Source organism: Eubalaena glacialis, chromosome 9 (assembly GCF_028564815.1).
Source record: "Eubalaena glacialis isolate mEubGla1 chromosome 9, mEubGla1.1.hap2.+ XY, whole genome shotgun sequence".
NCBI lineage: Eukaryota > Metazoa > Chordata > Mammalia > Artiodactyla > Balaenidae > Eubalaena > Eubalaena glacialis.
In genome coordinates this window covers 122601110-122624332 of record NC_083724.1, presented here as the reverse complement: position 1 = coordinate 122624332, position 23223 = coordinate 122601110, and the positions used below count along the sequence as shown (strand labels likewise).

The 23223-nt window shown below is 39.4% G+C and overlaps 1 protein-coding gene across 5 annotated transcripts in view; it reads left to right on the top strand.

The window, feature by feature from the left end:
- Nucleotides 1-23223, top strand: part of CLCN3 (chloride voltage-gated channel 3) — a 92199-nt gene that overhangs the window by 9451 nt on the left and 59525 nt on the right. For all 5 annotated transcript variants that reach the window (XR_009702110.1, XR_009702111.1, XM_061200786.1 and 2 more), the window contains exon 2: nt 1928-2103. Coding sequence is in view for 3 of the 5 variants with exons in the window: in XM_061200786.1 (XP_061056769.1) it covers nt 1944-2103 (160 nt within the window). In the remaining 2 variants the exon portion in view is untranslated. The remainder of the gene's footprint in view (nt 1-1927; nt 2104-23223) is intronic.

Here is a 23223-nt window from a genome sequence, read left to right as displayed (position 1 = left end):
ATTTGATCACCTCTATGGATACTGCAGAGTTCTTAGCATGAACAGTTATTTTCATACTATTCTATTTTAATATTTACCTTAAGATAAAACTCTTGTTTTAATTAGTATATTCTAACAAGTCCCAGTCTAATAAGCTGTCTTTGGTAGAGGTAATCATAAAACATTAATAAAATTGCAAAGTGGTAAATACTTAATGTTTTCTTTGTAACTTAGGTGCTAGGTTTTGGTTATTCTCCCAAGACCAGATTAACACTGTTGTAGAGAGGATTTGTTTATTGAAGACTGAATTCATTTCTCTTTTTTCACCTGGTTGATTGAGAAAACAGTCTGGCATTTTGACCACTATTATCCGTATATTACGCTCCAGGCACTGTGCCAGATGCTGAGACTAGAGCTCTCAAGCTTCACCTTCTCTCAGGTGGTCTTTAAGTTAGGGAATTTATATGGTATACCTTTTAAAAGTAGTTATCAGTATTTTATTTTTCTAAACAGTGTAAAAGCTTTACCAATAATTTTTAATCGTTGCAGCTCTTTGAGGTTGTTTTTCCATGTGCCGAAGGAACATTTACTGAGGACAAGAGATTGTCTTAAAACCCTTCAGATCTTCGGTGCTGGAACTCAGCACTCGAATTGGAGTGTGCGTAACTCCATTCATCCTTTACTTTCTGTGTGTACTCATCATGACAAAGCTAGGAAGTCTTGCTTTACCAGGCTTACTGGGTGGACCGCTCCTACGGCTTCACCTTTCAAGCCCCACATACGAACCTCTCAAGCCTGTTGCTGGTGTCTAGCTCACCAATGTTGAACTGTCATTTGGATGTTGAGCAAGTAGGTAGATGCATTTAAAACATCAGACTATTTAGGAGTTACATTGTTTTTAAAGTATGGAGTAAGAACAGTGAAACATGTGCTTACTTGTTATCTGCTGGGAAAAAAATAGAAATCGTGACCTATTATCATACTTTTCATGGCTGATATTTGACCATGGGCTCTGAAGCTTTAAATTTTAAAATGGGGACTTCCCTGGTGGCGCAGTGGTTAAGAATCTGCCTGCCGATGCAGGGGACACGGGTTCGAGCCATGATCTGGGAAGGATCCCACGTGCCGCGGTGCAACTAAACCCATGCACCACAACTACTGAGCCTGCGCTCTAGAGCCCACGAGCCACAACTACTGAGCCCGTGCACCACAACTACTGAAGCCTGCGCGCCTAGAGCCCGTGCTCCGCAACAAGAGAAGCCACCGCAATGAGAAGCCCGCGCACCACAACGAAGAGCAGCCCCCGCTTGCCGCAACTCGCCGTGTGCAGCAACGAAGACCCAGCACAGCCAAAAATAAATAAATTAAATAAATAAATTTTAAAATGATGAAAGGAGAATGAAATTTTAAAAATGTTTAAATGACAGTATTTTAAAATTAGTATTTGCATCTGGTAAGATATTCAAAAGGGACATACAGTTTCCCTCTCAGACCTGGTACTTCAGCCACTGTTCCTTTTCCCTGTGGGCAGCTTTCTTGGAACTCCCTCCAGAGATGGTCTGTACGTACACAACCAGTTGTGGACTGTATTTCATCCTCTACCACAGCCCCCCTTTTTCGGGGGGACCCCCCCACATATATTGTGTTGTACTATAAACCCTTCTCTGTACTTTGTCTTTTAACTTAACAATTGATCTTGGAGATTGTTTTATACCACTACCTGAAGAAATTGTTCATTCCTTTTTACAGCTTCTTGGTGAGAATAGAATTATTAAATGATCCCCAAAGACTTAACACAATAGAGTTAGCTATTGTTACAGTGAATGAAGTTAGTGTATATATATTTTTAATACAGAGATCAGAAGTTCCCTTCGACTTGTTAAAGTAGATGATTTTTATTATATGTTGGGAAAATGTTAAAGCCATTTTTCCCTCTTTGTTTTTTCAGATAACCAGACAGCTAAATGGAGTCTGAGCAGCTGTTTCATAGAGGCTACTATAGAAACAGCTACAACAGTATAACTAGTGCAAGTAGTGATGAGGAGCTTTTAGACGGAGCAGGTGTGATTATGGACTTTCAGACTTCTGAAGATGACAACTTGTTAGATGGTGACACAGCAGTTGGTAAGTTTGGCATTACAACTCTTAATATTTATAGTCATGAATGTCTGCTAATAAATGTATACATTGTTTTATTGAGGTTAAGTTTTGGGGTTACTTTTCTTTTTAACTGTGGTATTTCATATAACATAAACTTAACCATTTTAAGAGTGTACAATTCAGTGGCATTTAGTACCTTTACAGTGTCATGCAACTACCATTTGCGTCTAGTTTTCATTACCCCAAAAGAAAGCCTTGTATATGGGTAAACTTTAAAATTTTAGTAAACATAGTACAGAGAGGTATACAACTGTAATTGGAGCTGCCAGAAGAACAGAACTGATGGGATAGAGAGAGAGAGAGGCATGTAGAAAGAGATTTATTTTGAAAGATTGGCTCATGTGACTGTGAAGGCTAAGTCCCACCGTCTGCCATCTGCAAATTGGGGGCCCGGGAGAGCTGGTGGTGTAGTTCCAATCCAGACCCAAAGGCCTGAGAACGAGGGCAGCCAGTGGTGTAATCCCAGTCTGAGTGCTAAGGCCCAGACCTAGGAGTGCTGATGCCCCAGGGCAGAAGAAAGATATCCCAAATCAAGCAGAGAGCAAAGTTTTTAGTCTACCGATTCAAATGCTTATCTCTTTTGGAAAGACCCTCACGGACACACCAGAAATGATGTTCTGCCAGCTATCTGGGCATCCTCAAGTCCAGTCAAGTTGACACATAAAATTAACCATCACAACAATCATCACATCACAAGCGTGGAAAGTAATGAATTTCTACAAAGTGAACACACTCATATACCTCAATCAAGAAATAAAACATGACCGGTTCCCCCAGAATCCTCCCTTGTTCTCCCTTCCAGTTTCAAAGGTAACTATTATTTTGATTTCTATCACCACAGATTACTTTTGCAGGTATTTAAACTTCATATAAATGGATTTGTACTATATATACTCTTTTGAGTCTGGTGTCATTTACTTATGTCTTGATTCATCTGTTTTGTTTATATAGCAGTAGTTAAATTTATTTTCATTGCCGTGTAGTATGCCATTGTGTAAATATGCTGCAATTTATCTATTCTACCCATCATATATTGTTAAAGGGTATTTAGGTTTTTTAATGAAAATATATTATTTTAGATTTTGGCTATTAATAATGTGCTGAGAATTTTCATATACATATATTTTAGTGCATATCATGTACCCAGTTCTGTAGGATTTATACCTCAGAATGGCATCTTAGATGACAGGGTGTGTGGGTCTCAGTGCTACTAGATACTGTTAAAGATAGTTCCAAAGTGGTTGTAACCTGTACATTCTGTCAGCAGTGTGTGAGTTTTGGTTGCTTCACACCTTCACCAATACTTGATGTTATCAGTTTTAAAAATTTTAGCTATTCTAATTGTGGGTGCAGTAATCTCATATTTTGGTTTTAATTTACATTTGCCTACTGACCTGTGAGTTTAAATGCCTTTGGTATGTTGATTGGCTTTTTATTTTTTTATTTTTTATTTTTTTAAATTTTATTTATTTATGGCCGTGTTGGGTCTTCGTTTCTGTGCAAGGGCTTTCTCTAGTTGCGGCAAGTGGGGGCCACTCTTCATCGCGGTGCGCGGGCCTCTCACTATCGCGGCCTCTCTTGTTGCGGAGCACAGGCTCCAGACGCGCAGGCTCAGTAGTTGTGGCTCACGGGCCCAGTTGCTCCGCGGCATGTGGGATCTTCCCAGACCAGGGCTCGAACCCGTGTCCCCTGCATTGGCAGGCAGATTCTCAACCACTGTGCCACCAGGGAAGCCCTGTTGATTTGCTTTTTAGATAGCCTCTTATGAAGTGCCTGTTCAATCTTTTTGCCTATTTTATAAGAATTCTTTATGCATTCTGATTGAGTCCTTTGTTAGGTTTATGTATTGCAAATGTCTTCTCTTGCTCTGTGGTATGCCTTTTCACTCTTAATGGAATCGTTTGATGAAGGTGTTGTCAATTTTAATGAAAACCAGTTAATCTTTTCCTTTATTTTTTATACTTCTTGTGTTCTGTTTAAGATAGCTTCCCATACCTCAAGGTCAAGAAGATATTCTCTCATTTTCTCCTAGAAGTTTTATTTTTTGTGTCTTTCACATTTAGATTTATAATCTACCTGCAGTTTTTATATGTGATGTGAGTTAAGTGTTCAGATTCGGTTTTTTCCCATATGGATAACTAGTTGGCCCATATATTGAAAAAACCTCCCATCCTCCAGTGTACTGCACTGACATCTTTGTCATCTATCAAGTGGATGTATTTCTGTAGGTCTGTTTCTTGACTTTTTACTCGGTTACATTGAAATATTTGGCTATCTTTGTACCAAAACCCAGCATATATATGAGTTTTGTTTTTCACATTGGTTTTATGTAAATGTAGTCCATTTACATTTAATGTAACCACTGATATATTTAAGTTCAAATCTACTATATTTGTGTTCTATTTGTCACAGCTGTTTTTTTTCCCTTGCTTTCTTTCTCTTCCCCCCAGTACCCTGTTAGTTATGCATTCTCTTATATTTTGCTTGGTGGGTTACTCTAGAGATTATAACATGCACTCTTATTAGTTCTACTATAAATTAGTACTTTTACCACTTTATGGGAAATGTAAGGGCCTTACGATACTTTACCTCTTTTTATCCCCCCTCCTGCTTTTTGTGCCATTGTTGTCCTCTCTTTTAATTCTTTATGTATTTTCAACTGCATGAGACATTATTATTGTCATCTTATGTCAATGCCTATTTAGATTTTGTGGCTTTACTTTTTCCATTGCTCTTCATTCTGTCCTGCATTTTCATGTTTCTGTCTGGGATAGTTATCTTTCTGCCTGAAGAACTCTCATTAGTATTTCTTTTAAAAATAATCTACTAGCAATAAATTCACTCAGTTTTTGTACAAGCCTTTGTTTCACCTTTGTTTTTGAAGGATATTTTTGCAGCTGTATTCCAGATCTACAGTTATCTTCTTTGAACACTTTAAAGATGTAATTTTGGTGTCATTTGCCTTCTGCTGAAAAGTCAGCTATCAGTTGTATTTTCCCCTACTCTGGCTTCTTTTAAGGCTTTTTTCTTTGTCTCTGGTTTTTCAGAAGCTTAACCATAGTGTGCCTAACTGTGGTTTTCTTTGTATTTATTCTGGCTGGGGTTACTAGAACTCCTGAATTGTGACTTGATTTTTTTTTTTATTTCATCTTTGGATAATTTTGACCAGTGTGTCCTCAAATACTGTTTCTGCCATCTCCCCTGCCCCCGCGCCTCCGCTTTTAGGACTCCAATCACATGTGTTACATCTTTTCACTGAGATCCTTGTGTCTCTTATGCTCTTTTCTGTATTTTCCTTTTTTCGTTTGGATATTTCAACTCATTAGGGTAAATACCAAGGAACATGATAGCTGGATCAAATACTATGTTTAGTTTTGTGAGAAACTGTCAAACCGTCTTCCAAAGTGGCTGTACCATTTTGCATTCCAACTGGCAATGAATGAGCGTTCCAGTGCTCCACATCCTTGTCAGCATTTGGTGTTGTCAGTGTTCTGGATTTGTTGCAACAGGTGTGTAGTGCTATCTCATTGTTTTCTATCAAGTTTTGAATTTCAGTTATTTATCAGTCATAAAATTTCCATTTGATTATTTTTTTCTTTATTTTTTTGGCTGCATCGGGTCTTAGTTGCGGCACGCGGGGTCTTCGTTGAGGCACGCAGGATCTTTCGTTGCGGTGCGGGCTCTTCGTTGTGGCTCGTGGGCTTCTCTCTAGCTGTGGTGCGCAGGCTTATCTCTAGTTGTGGCGCGCAGGCTCCAGGGTGCGTGGGTTCTGTAGTTTGCGGCACGCAGGCTCTCTTGTTGAGGCATGCAAGCTCAGTAGTTGTGGCACGTGGGCTTAGTTGCCCCACGGCATGTGGGATCTTAGCTCCCTGACCAGAGATTGAACCCACGTCCCCTGCATTGGAAGGCGGATTCTTTGACGCTGGACCGCCAAGGAAGTCCCTCCATTTGGTTATTTTTAAGTAGACTTCTGTATTCTGGGAGAAATTCTGTGTTTGTGTGTGTGTGTGTTTTTCCATATTAATCACTTGTTTAAAGTCTGTGTCTGAGTCCTCTAATGTATGGATCACCTGTGGGTCTGTATCTTTTGCCTCTTTTTCCTCTTGGTTTTCAGTCTTTTGGCTCTACTGTGGATGGGCTTTGTAATTTTTTACGGAATGCTGGATATTGTATACAAATAATTATAGATGCTCTGGATGATATCTTCACCATAGTGTATTTAGTTTTTTTTGGCAGGCAGGTAGTCTAGGATCCAATTACAATGATCCCATCAAAGATGGAGAGAATTTGCAGCCTGGTTTCAGACTTTCTGAGGGTTAGTCTATTTTGGGCTGACTTTATTTTTAGGGCACAGCCCCTTGAGGATTTTAGTAGAAAGCCTACTGAAGTGTGTTTACGAAGACTCTTTCTCTTTCTTGGGCCCTGAAATTCAGTTTCTGTCTCTCTGGCATTTTGAAACTGATGACAGCTCTGCTTATCATTTTAGTCTCTTAACCACTGCCATGTGCTTGGTTTCTCAGCTTCTTGCTCATGAAGTTTAGGAATTGTAGATATTTTTAGGGAAAAGCATCATGGCATGAACTGTTCTGTCTCTTTTCTCCAGGATATTGTCCTGTTCAAGTCCACTTGCCTTGGTGGTTTTGTCTCCATGGCCCCGTGAGACTGGCGAAAGCTCCCAGCTGGGCCTCTCAGTCACGGTGCTGTTCTGAACCAGGAAACAACTCAGGGCAAACAGTGGCTGAGGCTGTTGGGTTTACCTGTTTCACTTCTTCTCGCAATGTTGGCACTTCAGGTTCTCACTGCCTTGTATCTTCTCCGGCTATTTTGTTGAATGTTCTTTGATTTAAAAACAGCAGCAGCAGTATTTTGCTGTTATTAATCATTGGCTCGCCTCATCATTGATGGAGTTTTTCCTAATTTTAATTACAAGTTATAAACCAGCTAAACATATGTATTCATAATTTGAAAAATCAGGTGAAATTTAACAGCATACCCACTTTTCTGTGTTTAAGTAGCTCCTTGGCCCTGTATGTGAAACAGAGAAGTAATGCAGGGCAGTAGAAAGACACAGGAGGACCTAGCTCTTTCCATCTTTCCACACTGCCATCCAGTGTTGGTGATGTCTTCACTCATGGTTTTCCATAGGACACAGTGTCACGTAGGAAGGAAGGGGCAAGGGGGGAAGAAAGGGTCTTTTTTCTTTTTCTTTTTCTTTATCAGGGAGGACAATTTTCTAGAACACAGAACACACTCTTACATCACTGGCCAGAAGTGGGTTACATGACCACACCTAGACTGATCACTGACTAGGAGGATTATTGACTGGTTAGAACAATCATGATTTGTTCCCTGCAGTTAGGCACATTACCTACCAAACAAAATTAAAGTTCTGTTAACAAGGGAGAAGTTGGAATGACCATAGGGTAAGCAACCATTAATGTTTCCCGTACAGAGTCTGTCCTCTGAGTTAGCCTAGTTGAAGGTACAAGTTGTGGAACAGCAGTTGACGACAGCTATCTAAGTGTCAAATTGGGTGGTACAGATTCTAAATTTTACATCTCGAAAAAAGGATATTATTTCAATACCTGTTTAGAATTGTGGAGTGTTCTGGAAAGGGAGATAATGCATGAAGGCCCAGCGGTAGGAAAAGGTATTAGGTTTTGAGACAGCGAATGTCCTTGGTAGGATGGTGATATCCTTTCTTTCGGCAGAGCCGAAGTGGTTCTGTTCAGTAGCTGGGAGAGGACAGCCCTGCGGTAGAAGAAGTGCGGGCCTCAGCGAGACCTCCCTGCCCGGGCCACGGCAGGTGCCCAAAAAGAGAGTTCACCTCTATGTCTGCTCTGTGTATGGAGCATGGAAGTAGACAGTGGACAAGCAGTTGAGTCTTAAATATTCTTTTATGACTCAGTATCTCTCTAGAATACCAAAGAATAATTAATCACTGGAAAGAGCTGGTAGTGTTTGGCATATGTGTTGAGTAGAAATCTTACGTTCGTTGGCTTTCAAGTTGTAGACCTGAACTTACATCTTGGCTCTGCCAGTTACTCGCTCTGTAACCCTTGCAAGTCGCTTTGCCTAAGTTTTTTCCTCTGTAACTAGCAGCGGTACTCTTTTCTTCTGTGTTCCTTCCCCTTTAGATGTATTAGACTTTGTTCCCCCAACTTGAACAATTTCCTTTTAATTTAGCATTCAAGTGAGATGTCAGGAACATTTCTGGTAGTATTAAAAAGAGATGTAGCTCTAAAACTAAAATACGACTCTGAATTAGGATTTAGGTTGTAGAGATAAACCACTTTGGACTCCCCTGACTCCAGTGGATAATTGAGTTACTTATTTGTTACATAGCTAGCCCTTGTTTTGAAAACAAAGAGATGGACCCAAATCTCAAAAATGAAATCAGCCTTGTCTGCTCACAGTGAATCCTAAATAATCCAGAACACACTGTGACTAAAAAATAGAAGTTATCCTTAATAATGATGACTAATTAGTAGTATTGAAAATCTAAACTAGTGAAAAGCTGAAAAATTCGACTTGATATGTATTTTATATTAAGTATATTGAGTGAGTCACTTTAGTCTAAAATTCAAATTCTTTGGAAAATGCAAAATTTTTCATTACAAATAGGGAATGGGTAATAGAAGGCAGGAAGGGAGTGCCAAGGTTTTGTTGTCAGAGTTGTATTCATTAAAGAGAACCATAACGTTCTTGCTTCATTGAAGATGAAACACACGAGCGTTCCTCTGTACACCTGCAGTGTTATTCTTAAAAGTACGGCTCTCACTGGGAGTAAGAAAACTGACTGACGGGGTGAAAACTAGAGTCGGCCACTGTTCAGCAAATTAACTCTCAATGATTAATTTGTGTTAATGATGGTAATGAGTTTAACATTTAGATTCTTATATCCCTCTTCGTCTTGCGTGAATTGTGAAATGTATGGCTTACTTGCTGTATCAGGAGTCACTCCCAGCTTTCTAGATTGTGTGTAAATGGTAGTGTCACAAACCGAGAGAGGAAGTGGGCAAGGAACGGTAGCATCCAGAGGGCTCACTCCTGATTGCTTCCGTTTCCTGTCTATAGAGAACCTTAAACAAATTTTGGAAATACTAAATTCAAATGTCAGGTGTTATGTTTTTTTTCCAAGACCTTGGGACATATAATCACTGGGAATGGAATGCAGAGACATCACATAGATTGTTGTATTCTGTTTCACATATGTATCGCATCCTGAGCCTCAGAACTCAGAAACCACGTACAGCTGCATGGGCTGAGAGGTGGATTGTTCTGTTCTAGGTCTTGTGACCCTTCCACCTCTGCTCAAACTTAACTTACCTTCTGAGATTCCAGCATTTTCATTTGAATATCTACTGTTAGATTTAGCTTTATTCAAAATGTTGTGATTTTATTTGTCACATACCCTCTGGGTGGTGTGTTTGTCAGAACTGTCTCTACTAGAAATTTCAGCAGGAAAGGCCTGGCGAAGTGGATGCAGAGGGACCATGCCAGAAGCTGGCTGGCCATCTACAGGATGCCTCTTAGGATGTGGCCAAACCTCGCAGTCCAGGGTCCAGCCCTTTGTCCTGCAGACACAGAAGCATGGCATCAGCCCCAGGAAACTGGGCTGTGTCTTAGAAGTGGATTCATATTAACCAGGATCTTATATCTTGTTAGGTAAAAGTGCTAATGTATTTACAGTGAGTAATATACTAACGCTTTACTTCATTTGAAAGAAAGGACGTAAAGCAGCATATAAAGATACACAAAATTCAGTAATTAACATAAGTATTTGAGAAGGCTGAAGCAAAGGGAAAACAGGTTGAAATGACATAAAATGTAGAGATGAATGAGGCCAATGAATACTTATTAGTGATATACTACTTACTTTCTGAGGGGAGACTAGGAATTTGGCTCTAAGCTTTGTAGCAGCAAGTGAAATGAGGGAACCTGTTTAGTTAAGTGATTCACAGGGTTTATGAGAGAAAAACCCAATCAGTTTCTCAGCAGAAGCCCTATTACTGATATTAAGATAATCCATTTTTGAGTAACATTATGAAGTGGTTCCTATCTATGTACTAGACTGATTTTCAAGACTATGCTTGGAGTAAACAGCAGTGATTTTCACAGGGCTTTTGTGATAACATCTATCAGTATTGCTGACTTGAATTACAAGACCTAATTCCACAAGGGTACTGTATTATATGGTACAGGCATTGATAATTTCTGATGATCTGGCAGGATCCATAGATGTATTTTAGAGTATCTTGGAATAGATGGACAGTATGAAGAGTTTCAGGAGTCATCAAGGTTTATTATTATTGTGATTTTTTTTTGCTGAAGGTTTGATGTATATTAGATAGCAGTGATTTTAGAATTATATTTCGGAATTATAACAGAGCTATTTACTTACATTCAGCTCGTTTTCCTTAAGAAGTTGAAAAGCCTAACAAAACCTAAGACTGAATAGAAGCCACTAGAAGCCCTCTTAATGAAAAGTAGGCAGGGTTGGGGGTCTTTGTTTTGCAAATAATTTTGTGCCTACTGGAAGTCATAGGTAAATGATTAACATAAGGTCCAAAACTTATGTTCCATGTGACAAAGTCATGATGATTGCAGCTATGATAGATTTTAAAGGGAGTAGCTACCACAGACATTAAAAAAAAAAAGTATCCACAAAATGCCTGGCTTTGACTAATATTTAAGTATACCTTTTAAGGCAATAGTTCTCAGACCTTTTGTTCTCAAGATCCCTTTCTATTCTTAAAAGATTACTGAGGACCCTAACAAGCTTTTTTTTTTTTTTTAAATGTAGGTTATAGCTATCCATATTTACCATATTAAAAATTAAATTTCAGTCCTTTATTAATTCACTTAAAAATAACAGTAACTAGTTATATTATAACATTAATAACACTTTTTATGAAAAAACAAGTGTTTTCCAAAGTAAAAATAAATTGAGTGAGAAGAGCTGTTTCATGTTTTTATAACTATCTCTATTGTCTGGCTTAATAGGAAACATCTAGATTCTTAGATCTGCTTCTTCATTCAGCCTCGTGTAATGTGTTGTTCAGTTGAAACCTATGAGAAATATGTAAGAAAATTTGGCCTTATACAAATATATAGTTAAAGAAGAAATAATTTCATAGCCTTTGCAGATCATTGTGGATATCCTTCTTTGATACTACACCCAAACTCGACAGAGGGTAATTTCTTAAAGGTTAATTGCAGTGTGGTCAGTGAACCCATACTAATGAACTTTCTGCGTTGCGTTACATTAAAATCCATTGGCCTATCTTGTGCTTTTGAGTGGATCTATTACCCATGCATGGTTTTATAATGTGCATTAGTCATTTGGAAATTGAGGCACTGATTTATCAGTTTGCTAGGGCTGCCGTAACAAAGTACCACGGACTGGGTGGCTTAAACGACAGAAATTAATTTCCTCACAGTTCTGGAGTCTGCAGGTCCAAGATGGAGGTTTTGGCAGGGTTCGTTTCTTCTGAGGCCTCTCTCCTTAGCTTGTAAATGGCAGTCTTCTCCCTGTGTCCTCACATGGTCTGTGTATATCTGTGTCCTAATCGCTTCTTCCTTGAGGGTGCTCGTCCTACTGGATTAGGCCCTGCCCCAGTGACCTTACTGAGCCTCAGTTACGTTTTTAAAGGCCTTACCTCCAAGTCTGGTCACATTCTGAGGTGCTGGAGGCGAGGGCTTTTATCGTACGCGTTTGGTGGGACACGGTTCAGCCCATAATTCAGATTTATGCAGATCTTGCTAATGTTCACACAGTTTATTACAGAAAACCAACAAGTCACATTTTGTTGCCACCAATCCCACAATCCCATCAGAAGTCTTTAAGTGCTGGGAAGCTGTCAGGCTCACATTGGTGAATACAAGTTTTCCAGAAGTTAATTTTTGCTTTTCCTCAAGAAGGAACCATTGTTCCACGGTATACACAAAAAAGGCTTTGTGTATTCTTCCCATTAAAAGGAGGTATACTCAAGAGTTGCGATTTCGTAAAGCGAATAACTTTTACTGTTTTGTGAAGGACATTTGGAAGGGAAGCAGGCCTTTGTTCTCTGGTGGTAACATGGTGGTACAGGTACAGTGCCTGCTGGTCCATCTTGGTGCCACTGCCTGGCTTCGTGCTAGGTGCCAGCCTTGTACCATAAATACTGTAGAGTGAAAAAGACAGATACTGTTGTGTAGGCTCACTAACCCTCCCACCCCCACTCCGAGATTCCTGGGGCCTGTAAATAGGTTACTTTACATGGTAGAAGGACTTTCCAGTTTTGAGTAAGTGAGGAGTCTTGAGATGGAGCGATTTCTCTTGGATTATCTGGGTAACTCCTTGCAAGGTGGAGGCAGGAGGCTGAGTCTGAGACCTGAGGCTGGGGTACTAAGAGGAAGGGGCTGTGGCCCAACCGGAGAAGGAAGCTGAAAAGGGCAAGGGGAGAAGTCTCCCCCGGAGCCTCCAGAAGGAGCGCATCCCGGCAGACACCTTTGATTGTACATGGGTGACTTCCGCAGCTGGAAGAGAACACATTTGTATTGTTTCAAACCACTGAGTTTGTGGCAATCTGTTACAGTTGCAATAGGAAACTGGTGCAAATGTATCATTTCAGTCATACACAAATGTGTTATTATGAAAATGTTTTAACCCCACAGACCCCCTGAAAAAGATCTTGGGCATCTCCAGGGGTCTGTGGGGCACACGTGACCATACTGTGAGAATTCTGACTTAAGATAAGCCAGCTGCAAAATGCACATTGGGTAGCTGAATAAGGTGACTTGCTGTGTTGTATTATAAGCTATAAGAATGGAAGGGCTTATATAAAAAAAAGGGTAAAATCTGTTTGTATAATGTGATCCCAGTTCTCTTAAAACACTATATACACACACATACCCCACACAAATTTGGAGGGAGATACAGCAAAATAATGATTTTTTTTCCCTGGGTGATGGATTTTTTTTTTTTTTTTAAATGCTGTGCAGTGTTTTCCAAATTGTCACCAATTTGTCTTCAGATTTATAAAACTGAGCCAAAACTTCCAACTCACTATAAGGTGTATTTGTCAATGTAGGAAGATAGAACATATTTCATGAATAGTTTAACTTGCTTTATAACTTAAAATTTAGCCATGTGGCAAATGGGCCTTCTTTGGTTCTCTTGTGCTGGGCGTTGTAAATGTCAGGTTGGGGCTTGTGCCTGGCCGGCATATCTCCAGGTCTTTGAACATGTTTCCTCTGCCTGTAATACCAGTTAGTACATGTGCTTTGCTTCTCAGGTTGCACCTCACGCCCCTAGAAGGCCTTCCCTGACTTCTCAGGTTTGGCTTAGGGGCCTCTCCTGTGTTGTGAACTGTGTTGCTTCTGTTGTATGTTTGCTTTCTTGACTTTTCTTATTAGTTTTGGTTGTAGCTTGCCTTCCTCCTAGACTAAGCCCACTATCTTTCTGTCTAATTATCCTACTAATTTGTGTTGGCCTGTAAGTCATTTATTTTTCTGTCTGCATTGTTCTGTTTAGAGCTGATCCATTATGTACTGATGACATATCTTAACTCCTGATGAGCAATCTTATTTTCCTTATTTCTAAATTTTGTGGCGCTGGGATATTAGTGAACCGTGGACAGCCACGGATGCTGTTTATTTCATCCTCCCTTCTTACAGTGTTTAATATATTGGCATACATCCAGTAGAAGCGTGTTAAAAGTTTGCTACTTTATAAAATATTCATCTGTTTAACATATTAGCTAGTCTTATTTTATAGTGTTTCGGAGTCTTTTTTCCTTTTTATTTATTGAATGAATATTGGTGTATTGAGAAAAGTTTTGGTTTAACTGGACACCTGTGAAGCCAGTAGGATGTTCAGTGGAGTGGTAGGAACCGTCCTTCAGCCATGTTGTTACAGCTGTGTTGCACAGGGGCCCAAAGTGGCAGTGTCATCGTCACCAGGAGGGAAAAGGCACAGGATGGAATATACTGGCTGTGTTATATCCAGCTCCCTGACGGTACTCACTGTCATCACGTCTGTTTCTCATTTTTCTTATCTGAAAAATGAAGACAAAATATCAAACCTATTCTACCCACCCAACTCAGATTAGTTTTGAAAACAAAATAGAAGAATATAGTAAAAGAAATGGTGCAAATGTTGCTATTATACCTGAGAGTCCTTTGTGGCAATTTTGGCTTGGGTGCTCAAAGGTTAAACTTACTTATACTTAGTGTAGCCGTTAAACAGATTACATCATGACATTCACATAGATTATCCTGGGTTCACAATAATCTTATATGGTTAACTTCAGGGCTTAGTGATGACTTGGCCTGCCTTGGAGAAATGCTAATTGTAGACCTGGGGCAGGGAAAATACAAGATGAGCCCAGGGTATGTGTAGTACCAGAGGAAGGAAGTGCTCAAAAACAAAAAGATGAAGGCGTGTCAAAGGAACACTGGAACTAACCTGAGAGAGTACCTAGTGACCAAACCTGGAACCGTTTGAGCAAAAACCAATAAGGTAGAATTGGATTATAACCAAAGTGTAAGATAAATATAAATGAGTACATATACATGCAAATAAATAAATGGGGGGAAAAAGACAAGTCTCCCATGTAGAATTCCAAATAATTTATGTAGCTATTCCACCCTCATGGAAGAGGAGCTTAATTCCTACCTCCTTCTCCTTTGAGGGTGGGCTAGACTTAGTGACTTACTTCCAAAGAATAGAGGAGGGGAAAATGGTAACTCTGCAGTGGAGAAAGCTGGCGAACACTGTTATAACCGAGTACTGGATGTTCCCACCAGCACTGAGGCCATATGGATGTCACATACCCCCAGTATGCGACGAGAAGGGCACTTGCCTTTGTGATATTCTTTCCAAAGACCCATAACCCCAGTCTGAGCACAAGAGAAACAATAGACAAAGCTAGACTGAGGGCATGTTTTGCAGGACAAGGTCATGAAAAACAAGGAAAGACTGAGAAACTCAAGACCAGAGGAGTGGAGGGAGACGCATTGGCTAAATGCAATGCGGTGCCCTGGATGAGACCCTGGAATAGAGACAGGACAGTAAAAGAGAAGCTGGTGAGCCAGAGAATGGCATGTCTGGGCTTGACTTAATGGTAATGTATCAATGTCAGTTTCTTAGCTGAGAAGAATGTGCCCTGGACATGTAAGATGTTAACAGTCTGGGAAGCTGAGTGAGAGGGCTTCGGGACCTCTTTGTACAATCTTTGCAACTTTGTTTTATAAATCTAAAATTAGTCCAAAGTAACGTTTATTGTAAAATATGAGTAGGAAAGAATTAACTTGTAAATAATAAAAGCAAATGTGCTTATTGCAAAAAATGTGAATGAGAAAAGGTAGTAAATTGAGATCACTCGTAATCCTACTACCCATGAATAGCTGATTGTTTTGGTATCTTTTTTCTAGACTTAATTCTATGTATATTCCATTCAGCAAATAATTCTTAGCCTCCTTTATGGGCCAGGCACCATGCCAGGAGCTCGGGATAGAGCAGCAAACAAGAATGATGTGAGTCTCTCTCACGGAGTCTGTGCTCTGCTGAGAGTGAGCGAGCGCCATTAAAGTAAATGATAATCCCACAAGAACCAGTTACAGTGGTGTTGTGGGAAATGCTGTAAAGAAGCAGTACGGGCGTGAGGACATGTAGGGGGGGAATCTAAGATGCACCATTGGAGGCGAGAACTGAAAAATGAGGGGTGGGGCAGGTGAGGGAGGGTGGAGTGGGGGCCCTGGGAGTTCGGGTACAGGTGCAGGTACAGGCGGGGGACCCTCAGGGAGGAAGGCGTTAGGAGCTGGGTGGGGAGGGGCTGAGGCTGAAGAGGTAGTTAAGCGAGGTTGAAATCCTGCATTTTACGGTTTGGGCACTTTTTCCTAAAGAGTGATGGGGGAGTAATACGTTCGTGATTTTAGAAGATGATTCGGCTGCCGTGTGAGCAGGTGGGTTGGAAGGGGGCGGGAGCAGGGAGGTAGGTGTGGTCGGTCAGAGGGAGGTGATGGGGCTCTGACGGGGAGGTAGGTGTGGTCGGTCAGAGGGAGGTGATGGGGCTCTGACGGGCAGAGGGACAGACGGGCAGAGGGACAGACGCAGAGCAGGCGGGTTCAGTACAGCTTCTGAGGTGAGATCAGGCAGACGTGCTGATGTTTGGGTGTGGTTTGGGGGTGAAGGCAGAGTTAAGTGTTCTGTATTCCTAGCGCGTGAAGCTGGTAATGCCATGTAGGAGGTGGGACCTTTTTCAGTTAATATTAAAAGCATTGCCTTATGTTGTTACAAAAGCTTACCTTAATAATTTTTAATGGTTGCATAATATTTGAATACATGAATGTATTCTAAATTCCCAGAAAAAATTACTGGGAGGAAGGCATTTATTAATATCTGTTAATGTGTAGTGAATACAGTGGTTTGAAAGTGGGTGGTAGAATTGTTGCTAAAAACTCTAAATGCTGCTAAGACAGTTGGAGCTGGTCGCTTTCTGTGAATAAGAATAATGAAGTTCTTTGTTTGATGTCAGCTGCAGGTAGAAAACATTAATAAAGTAATCCAAGAGTAATTTTTTAGTGAACTCAGTTCCTTGCATGGAGATTTGTAAGCAAAAGCAAATTACTGATAGTGTAAAGTTGTAGTATAGCTCAGAAATCCAAGAAATGTATTCTGAGTTAGGATAATTTGACTTTGCTACAGCTTTTCAGAGGTTACGTTTGTGCATGATGTCATCAGTAGGTGACAAGTTGATTTTAGTTTCATCTGGCATCTACCGATGACATTGGTGGCATGGTTCTAATGAGTGAGGCATTTGGCTCTAAAGTTGAATTTGGCAACATTAATTCAACCCTTTAAAAAACATGAAATGGTTACATCGTGAATCCTCAGTAAAGGGTTTTTTAGAAATTCTTAAAATCAAGTTAATAAAACACTGCCACTACCATTTAATGGCTGTCTGTCAGCAGAAGGTCAAAACTCTTTCAAACAGTCTACTCAGAATTATTTTTAGAAATGAGCAAATAATTCTAGGGTTCATCTGATACTTATTCTAAGCAATGTTCTTAATACATTTGACACCCTTCACATTCTGTTGCCAACTACCTTGTAAACATTTTCTGCACCTGTATTTCCTACTTAATATGTGTGGAGTAGGGGACTTCCCAAATTTGTGTGCTTGGATAAGGGTTAGGTCACACATTTAGGGAGAACTAACCCATACTAAGTTTATGAAGTGCTGTAATTCAAGATGTTACTAATGAACTAGGAAAAAGAACTTGGTATTGTAAAGTGGTGCCTTGATGAAATTAGCCTAAAATACCAATGGAAAGCCAATCAAATACTGGTTGGATATCCTCAGGAAGGTCATTGGAAAGAAGTGAGCTTAGTTTTGATTTTCATATATAGAGCCTGAGGATTTGTACCTCAAATGTCACCTGTAATTATTGTCATTGCTCCACAAAAAGAAGTCCGCAGAAAGTTAACTAAAATTACTCGGTCAATGAATAATTGTTTGGTACGTGTACTCTACCCCTCTTACCCTAATGTCATGATGTAATGAATTGACTTTGTTCCTGTGCACATAGAGCATTACTTATGAACTGTTCTTGGGAGAATTGAGAAAATAGTCGGTTAAATCCCATTTTGTGTTGTGGTTCCAGTTAAAAATTTCAGTTGAAAAAGACTTCAAGAGTTATGAACTAAGCCTATAAAATCATCAGCTGAAGTAAATACATAAAATCGTAGGGAGTCTGTGGACCTGTTTAAACAGTTCTAAAACACTAACATTTAGAGGAAGTTCTTTGGAAGAATCTGTGCTTAGAACAAATGAAAGTCAGTGTAGATACTTATGAACCTGTTATCTGTAACTGATTGACACTGTAAATAAGATTTGACTAGAGGGGTTTAGGATAGGGAAGAAAAAAAACAATAAATCCACACTAAATGTTAGTAGAATTAGAGATATTTAGGATAAATTTCTAACTTTTCGGACTTTTGAATTGTGAAGTATAACACGTCAGAAAAATGTGTAAAGCATACTTGTGCAGCTTAATGAATTATTACAAGGCAAGCACCTTTGCAACCCACTCAGGTTAAGAAAATAAAGGATTACTGTACTCCAGAAGCTTGCTGATCACAACCCCTTCCCTTTCCCTAGAGATAAATACTGTTTTCTCTTTGTCTAGTCACTTTTTTCGCTTTACTTTATGGTTTGATCGTCTAAGTATGCATCAATGGGATTATAATTTAGCTTTGCCCTGTTTTTAAAGGTTAAATAAATGGAATCATACGGTAAATATTTTTTTGTTTCTTGCTTTTTAAAAAATATTAATTAATTTATTTATTTATTTATTTTTGGCTGCGTTGGGTCTTCGTTGCTGTGCTCGGGCTTTCTCTAGTTGCAGCGAGTGGGGGCTACTCTTCGTTGCGGTGCGCGGGCTTCTCATTGTGGTGGCTTCTCTTGTTGCAGAGCACGGGCTCTAGGCGTGTAGACTTAAGTAGTTGTGGCACATGGGCTCAGTAGTTGTGGCTCGTAGGCTCTAGAGTGCAGGCTCAGTAGTTGTGGTGCTTGGGCTTAGTTGCTCTGCAGCATGTGGGATCGTCCTGGACCAGGGCTCGAACCCGTGTCCCCTGCATTGGCAGGCAGATTTTTAACTGCTGTGCCACCAGGCAAGCCCTGTTTCTTGCTTTTATGCAGCATGATTTTGAAGAATCTTCTTTGCTGCAAGTAGTAGCGTTTGTGATGTTGCTCTAGACTATATCATTCTTTTTTATAAATACACCACAGTATACCTATTCATTTTACTACTGATGGATCTTTGAGTTCTTAACAGTTTTGGTGGGTACAGACAGTGCTATTTTGAATACTATCCATGTATCCTAGTGGGTATGTGCACAAATTTCATTGGTCTGGGTGTGAACTTGTTGGGTCGTAGGCTATGTTCTCCATGGTGGTGTTCCACTTTACACTCAGGTAAGCATGTATGAGAGCTTCCCTGGCTCCACATTCACTGACCACTTGATGATGTCCAACTTTTAAGTTTGTCCAACTGCTGGCTAGGTTATGGATTCTGATTGTGGTTTTAATTTGCATTTCCTTGATAGCCAAAGAGATTCAGCATCTTGTCATGCTGATGACCCATTTGAAAAAAATTTTTGAAGTATCTATTCAGGTCATTTGTTGATTTTTCTATTGGTGTATCTGTCTTAGAGGTATGTAAAAGTTATTTATTTTCTGTAAACAAGCTTTTTGTTAAATGTGTTGTAAATGTCTTTTATTCTGTGGGTGGTATTTCACTCTCTGTCTTGATCTGTTTGGGCTGCTATAACAAAAATATCACAGACTGGGTAGCTTCAACAACAGACATTGATTTCTCACAGTTCTAGAGGCCGGGAGTCTAAGATTGAGGCACTGGCTGACTCCATGTCTGGTGAGAAGGAGCTGCTTCTGGTTCATAGTCTGCCATCTTTTTCTGTGTCCTCTAGGGAGCTCTCTGAGGTTTCTGTTATAAGGGCACTAACCCTATTCACGAGGGCTCCACCCTCATGATCCAGTCACCTCCAAATACCACTACATTGGGGATTCAATATATAAAATTTTTAGTTTTCAATATATAAATTTTGGTGGGATACAAACATTCAGTCTATAACATTCTCCCAATGGACGGACTATGAACAGATGTTCTTAATTGTAATGTGGTCCTGTGTCATAATCTTTTGTGTTATGGCTAATGCTTTTTGTCATAAGAAAAATTTCCCTACCCTGAGGTCATGAAGATATTTTTCCGTATTATTTTGTAAGAGCTTTATTTGCCTCTCACATTCAAGTCTATAACCATCTGAGTGATTTTTGTGGGTATGTATGGATAAGGGTGTATTTAATTTTTTTTTTTTTTTCATGGAGGTAGCCCGTGGTACCAATGCTACTTACTAAGAAAACCGTTTTCTTACCCACTCTTTTATAGAGCCACCTCTGATATATATCAAGGGTCATATGTAAAGGAGGGTCTATTTCTAGACTCCCTATTCTGTACTGTTGGTTATTTTTCTAGCTTTATGTCAAAAGCACTCTGTTTTAATCACTCTAACTTTATAAACAGTCTCAGTGTCTGGTAAAGCAAGTCCTCTCACCTTATCTTTAAGAGTGTCTTAATTATTCCTGGGCCTTTTCATTTCCATGTAAATTTTAGCTGAGTTTGTCACAGAAACGCCCTAACTTGTCACAGAAACGCCCTAGGGTTTGGGGTTTTGTTTTGTTTTTAAATTGAAGTATAGTTGATTTACAGTATTGTGTTAGTTCCTGTTTGGTTTTTTGATTGGCATTTTATTAAGTCTGTAGATCAGTTTGAATGTTTCAACTCCATGTATTTGGGTCATTTTAAATGTCTTTAGTCTTTCCTGTTGACTTTTGTCTTCATTCTTTGTTACACTCATTTCTAGGTAATTTTTTAATGCTATTGCTATTTAATGCTATTTTTATTTGAAAATTTAATATTTTATATGCTGGTATATTTTGAAATTCAGTTGTTGAATATTGATTTTTGAAAATTCATCAACTTTGTTCAACTCTTACTAATTCTAATGACTTATTTGTGATGTCTTTAAGATGTAGTCATATCACTGGCAAGAAGTGGCAATTTTGTTTCTTCCTAATCCTTATAGCTATCCCCTCCCCATCTGCCTTTGCTTGACTACACTGGCTAGGACCTCTAGTAAACTGTTAAATGGTAATGGTGATTGCAAGTCTTTTTTTAAAGGAATTAAAAAAAAAAAAAAAAAAAGGAGCATGCAAATCCTAATCCAAAGAACATTGAGCCAAGTTCCGCATTGGGGTCTGTTTTAACTACTCTTCAGCTCGGGGTTGCTGTTTTTCTATATATATTGCATTATGTATGTCTAAAAGATAATAATTCTTTTAAAGGCTATTACGTCTAAAAAATAAATAATTCCTTGTAATCAATGATCTTGTCTATTTCACAGTTCCCCAATTGTTTCATAAAAAATTGTACGTTGAAACTGGTTGATAGATCTTTTAAATCTTTTAAAAAAATTCTATAGGGCTCCCCTTCCCTTTTTTTTTTTTTTCTTTTTTTTCTTACGGTGTATTTGTTGAAGAAACGAACAAATCAGGTCATTTGTTTTCCATTTTGAGTTTTCCTGATTGTGTTCCTGAGCTGTCATTTAACATGTTTCTCTGTTTCCTGTATTTCCTGTAAATTGGTAGTTAGATCTAAAGATAAAAAACATTTTTGTTTTTTTATTTTTTAAACACTTCTAATGTTGTAGATTTCTTGGATCATGTGGGTTCGGAGGGGCTTGAAGGTTGAACATTACATATAGTTATGTATGTGTTGTTATAGTGCATGGTTATAATCATATAATCATCCCCTGTGCCTCCCTGATTCTCACACCTCCAGAATCCCACATCAGTTTGAGGTTAGAATCGAGGGTGCATTTGGAAGTAGAAGTACCTGCCCCTTTTGAAATTCTAAGTCCTTTTTTATGCTGCCACTTAAGTGTTTTGGTTCTTCAGAGGTTCTGTCCGGCGTGTCGACTAAAAAAAAAAACAAAACAAAACAGAATGTGAGAGTTGTGAGTTAAGTTTTATTTGGGGCAAAATGAGGACTATAGCCCGGGAGACAGCATTTCAGAGAGCTCTGAGAAACTGCTCCAAAGAGGCTGGGGGCAACGTCAGTATATATGTGATTTTGGTGAAGGGGGAGTACATGCAGTCAAGCACATATTTTTTGCAGAAGGTTTCTGCTAGTCACGAGGAGCATACGTCACCAAGAAAGATTTTAGTGCTTTTCTAGATACGAGGAGATGCAAGAATTGGGCTCATAAAATCTTCTCCTAAAAATATCTAACTATCTGAAGACCTGTTCTGCCAGTTTCCCCCAGAGCCCAGAGTGCCTGCCTCATTCCTGCTCTCCACCCTGAACTCCTTTCAGGGGGTGCTGAAGGTCAGCAGCCGCAGCGGCTCATGATTTGATCTTTGTAGAGGTAGATGGCAAGTGCCAATTTGTAGGTGACATGAACATTCCCCTGCCCTGCCCCACAGCCGTGCCTAGGAATTCTTGAATTTGTCTTCTGCTCTCTTTAACTGTAATTCAGCCTCTTAGTCTGATAATACCTAATCTGTGTCCAAGTCCTCTTCGGTCACACCTTCCAGTTTACCTCTTCCCTTTCTAAAGTGTAATTGGAAAGCACCTTAGCCTGAATAATAATTCTTTTACTTTAGGAGAAAGTGGCAGCCATGGACCCCATAAGCATGAGAAATGTGTTCATTTCTGCAATTTTTTTAAATTTTCAGATTTATCATTACAAAAGTAATCATTTATTTCAAAATTAAGTAATATATTTGTTTAAAAATTTTAAACAATGTAGAACTTTATATAAAGTAAAAACTGAATGTACCATCATCCTCCCCACTTCCACCTCATTCCTTCCTCAGTGGTAATTGTTAAGTTTGGTATATCTCATTTTAAACTTAACTCTATACAGATACACGACATATTATATATACATGCATACATATACAAATGTTTTGTTCTTTAAAAATATTCAGAACTTTTTACTTATGCTACAAAACTTTTACCTATGCAACACTGTCAATGTATTTTATAGGGAAGGTATTCTTCCCCCTCTAGTTAGTGTTAGCTAGCTATCATTTTCATTTTTCCTGTATGACCAAGTTGTAAATCAGGAAAAACAGGTTAAGAGAGTGCCTACAAATTACCAGGAAAACTTGTAGATAGCTTTTCATTTTATAAAAAGGCATGGAAGGGGCTTCCCTGGTGGCGCAGTGGTTGAGAATCTGCCTGCCAATGCAGGGGACACGGGTTCGAGCCCTGGTCTGGGAGGATCCCACATGCTGCGGAGCAACTAGGCCCGTGAGCCACAACTACTGAGCCTGTGCGTCTGGAGCCTGTGCTCCGCAACAAGAGAGGCCACGATAGTGAGTGGCCCCTGCTTGCCACAACTAGAGAAAGCCCTCGCACAGAAATGAAGACCCAACACAGCCATAAATAAATAAATAAATTAATTAAAAAAAAAAAAAGGCATGGAAGGATGTAAGTAGTATAAAAACTATT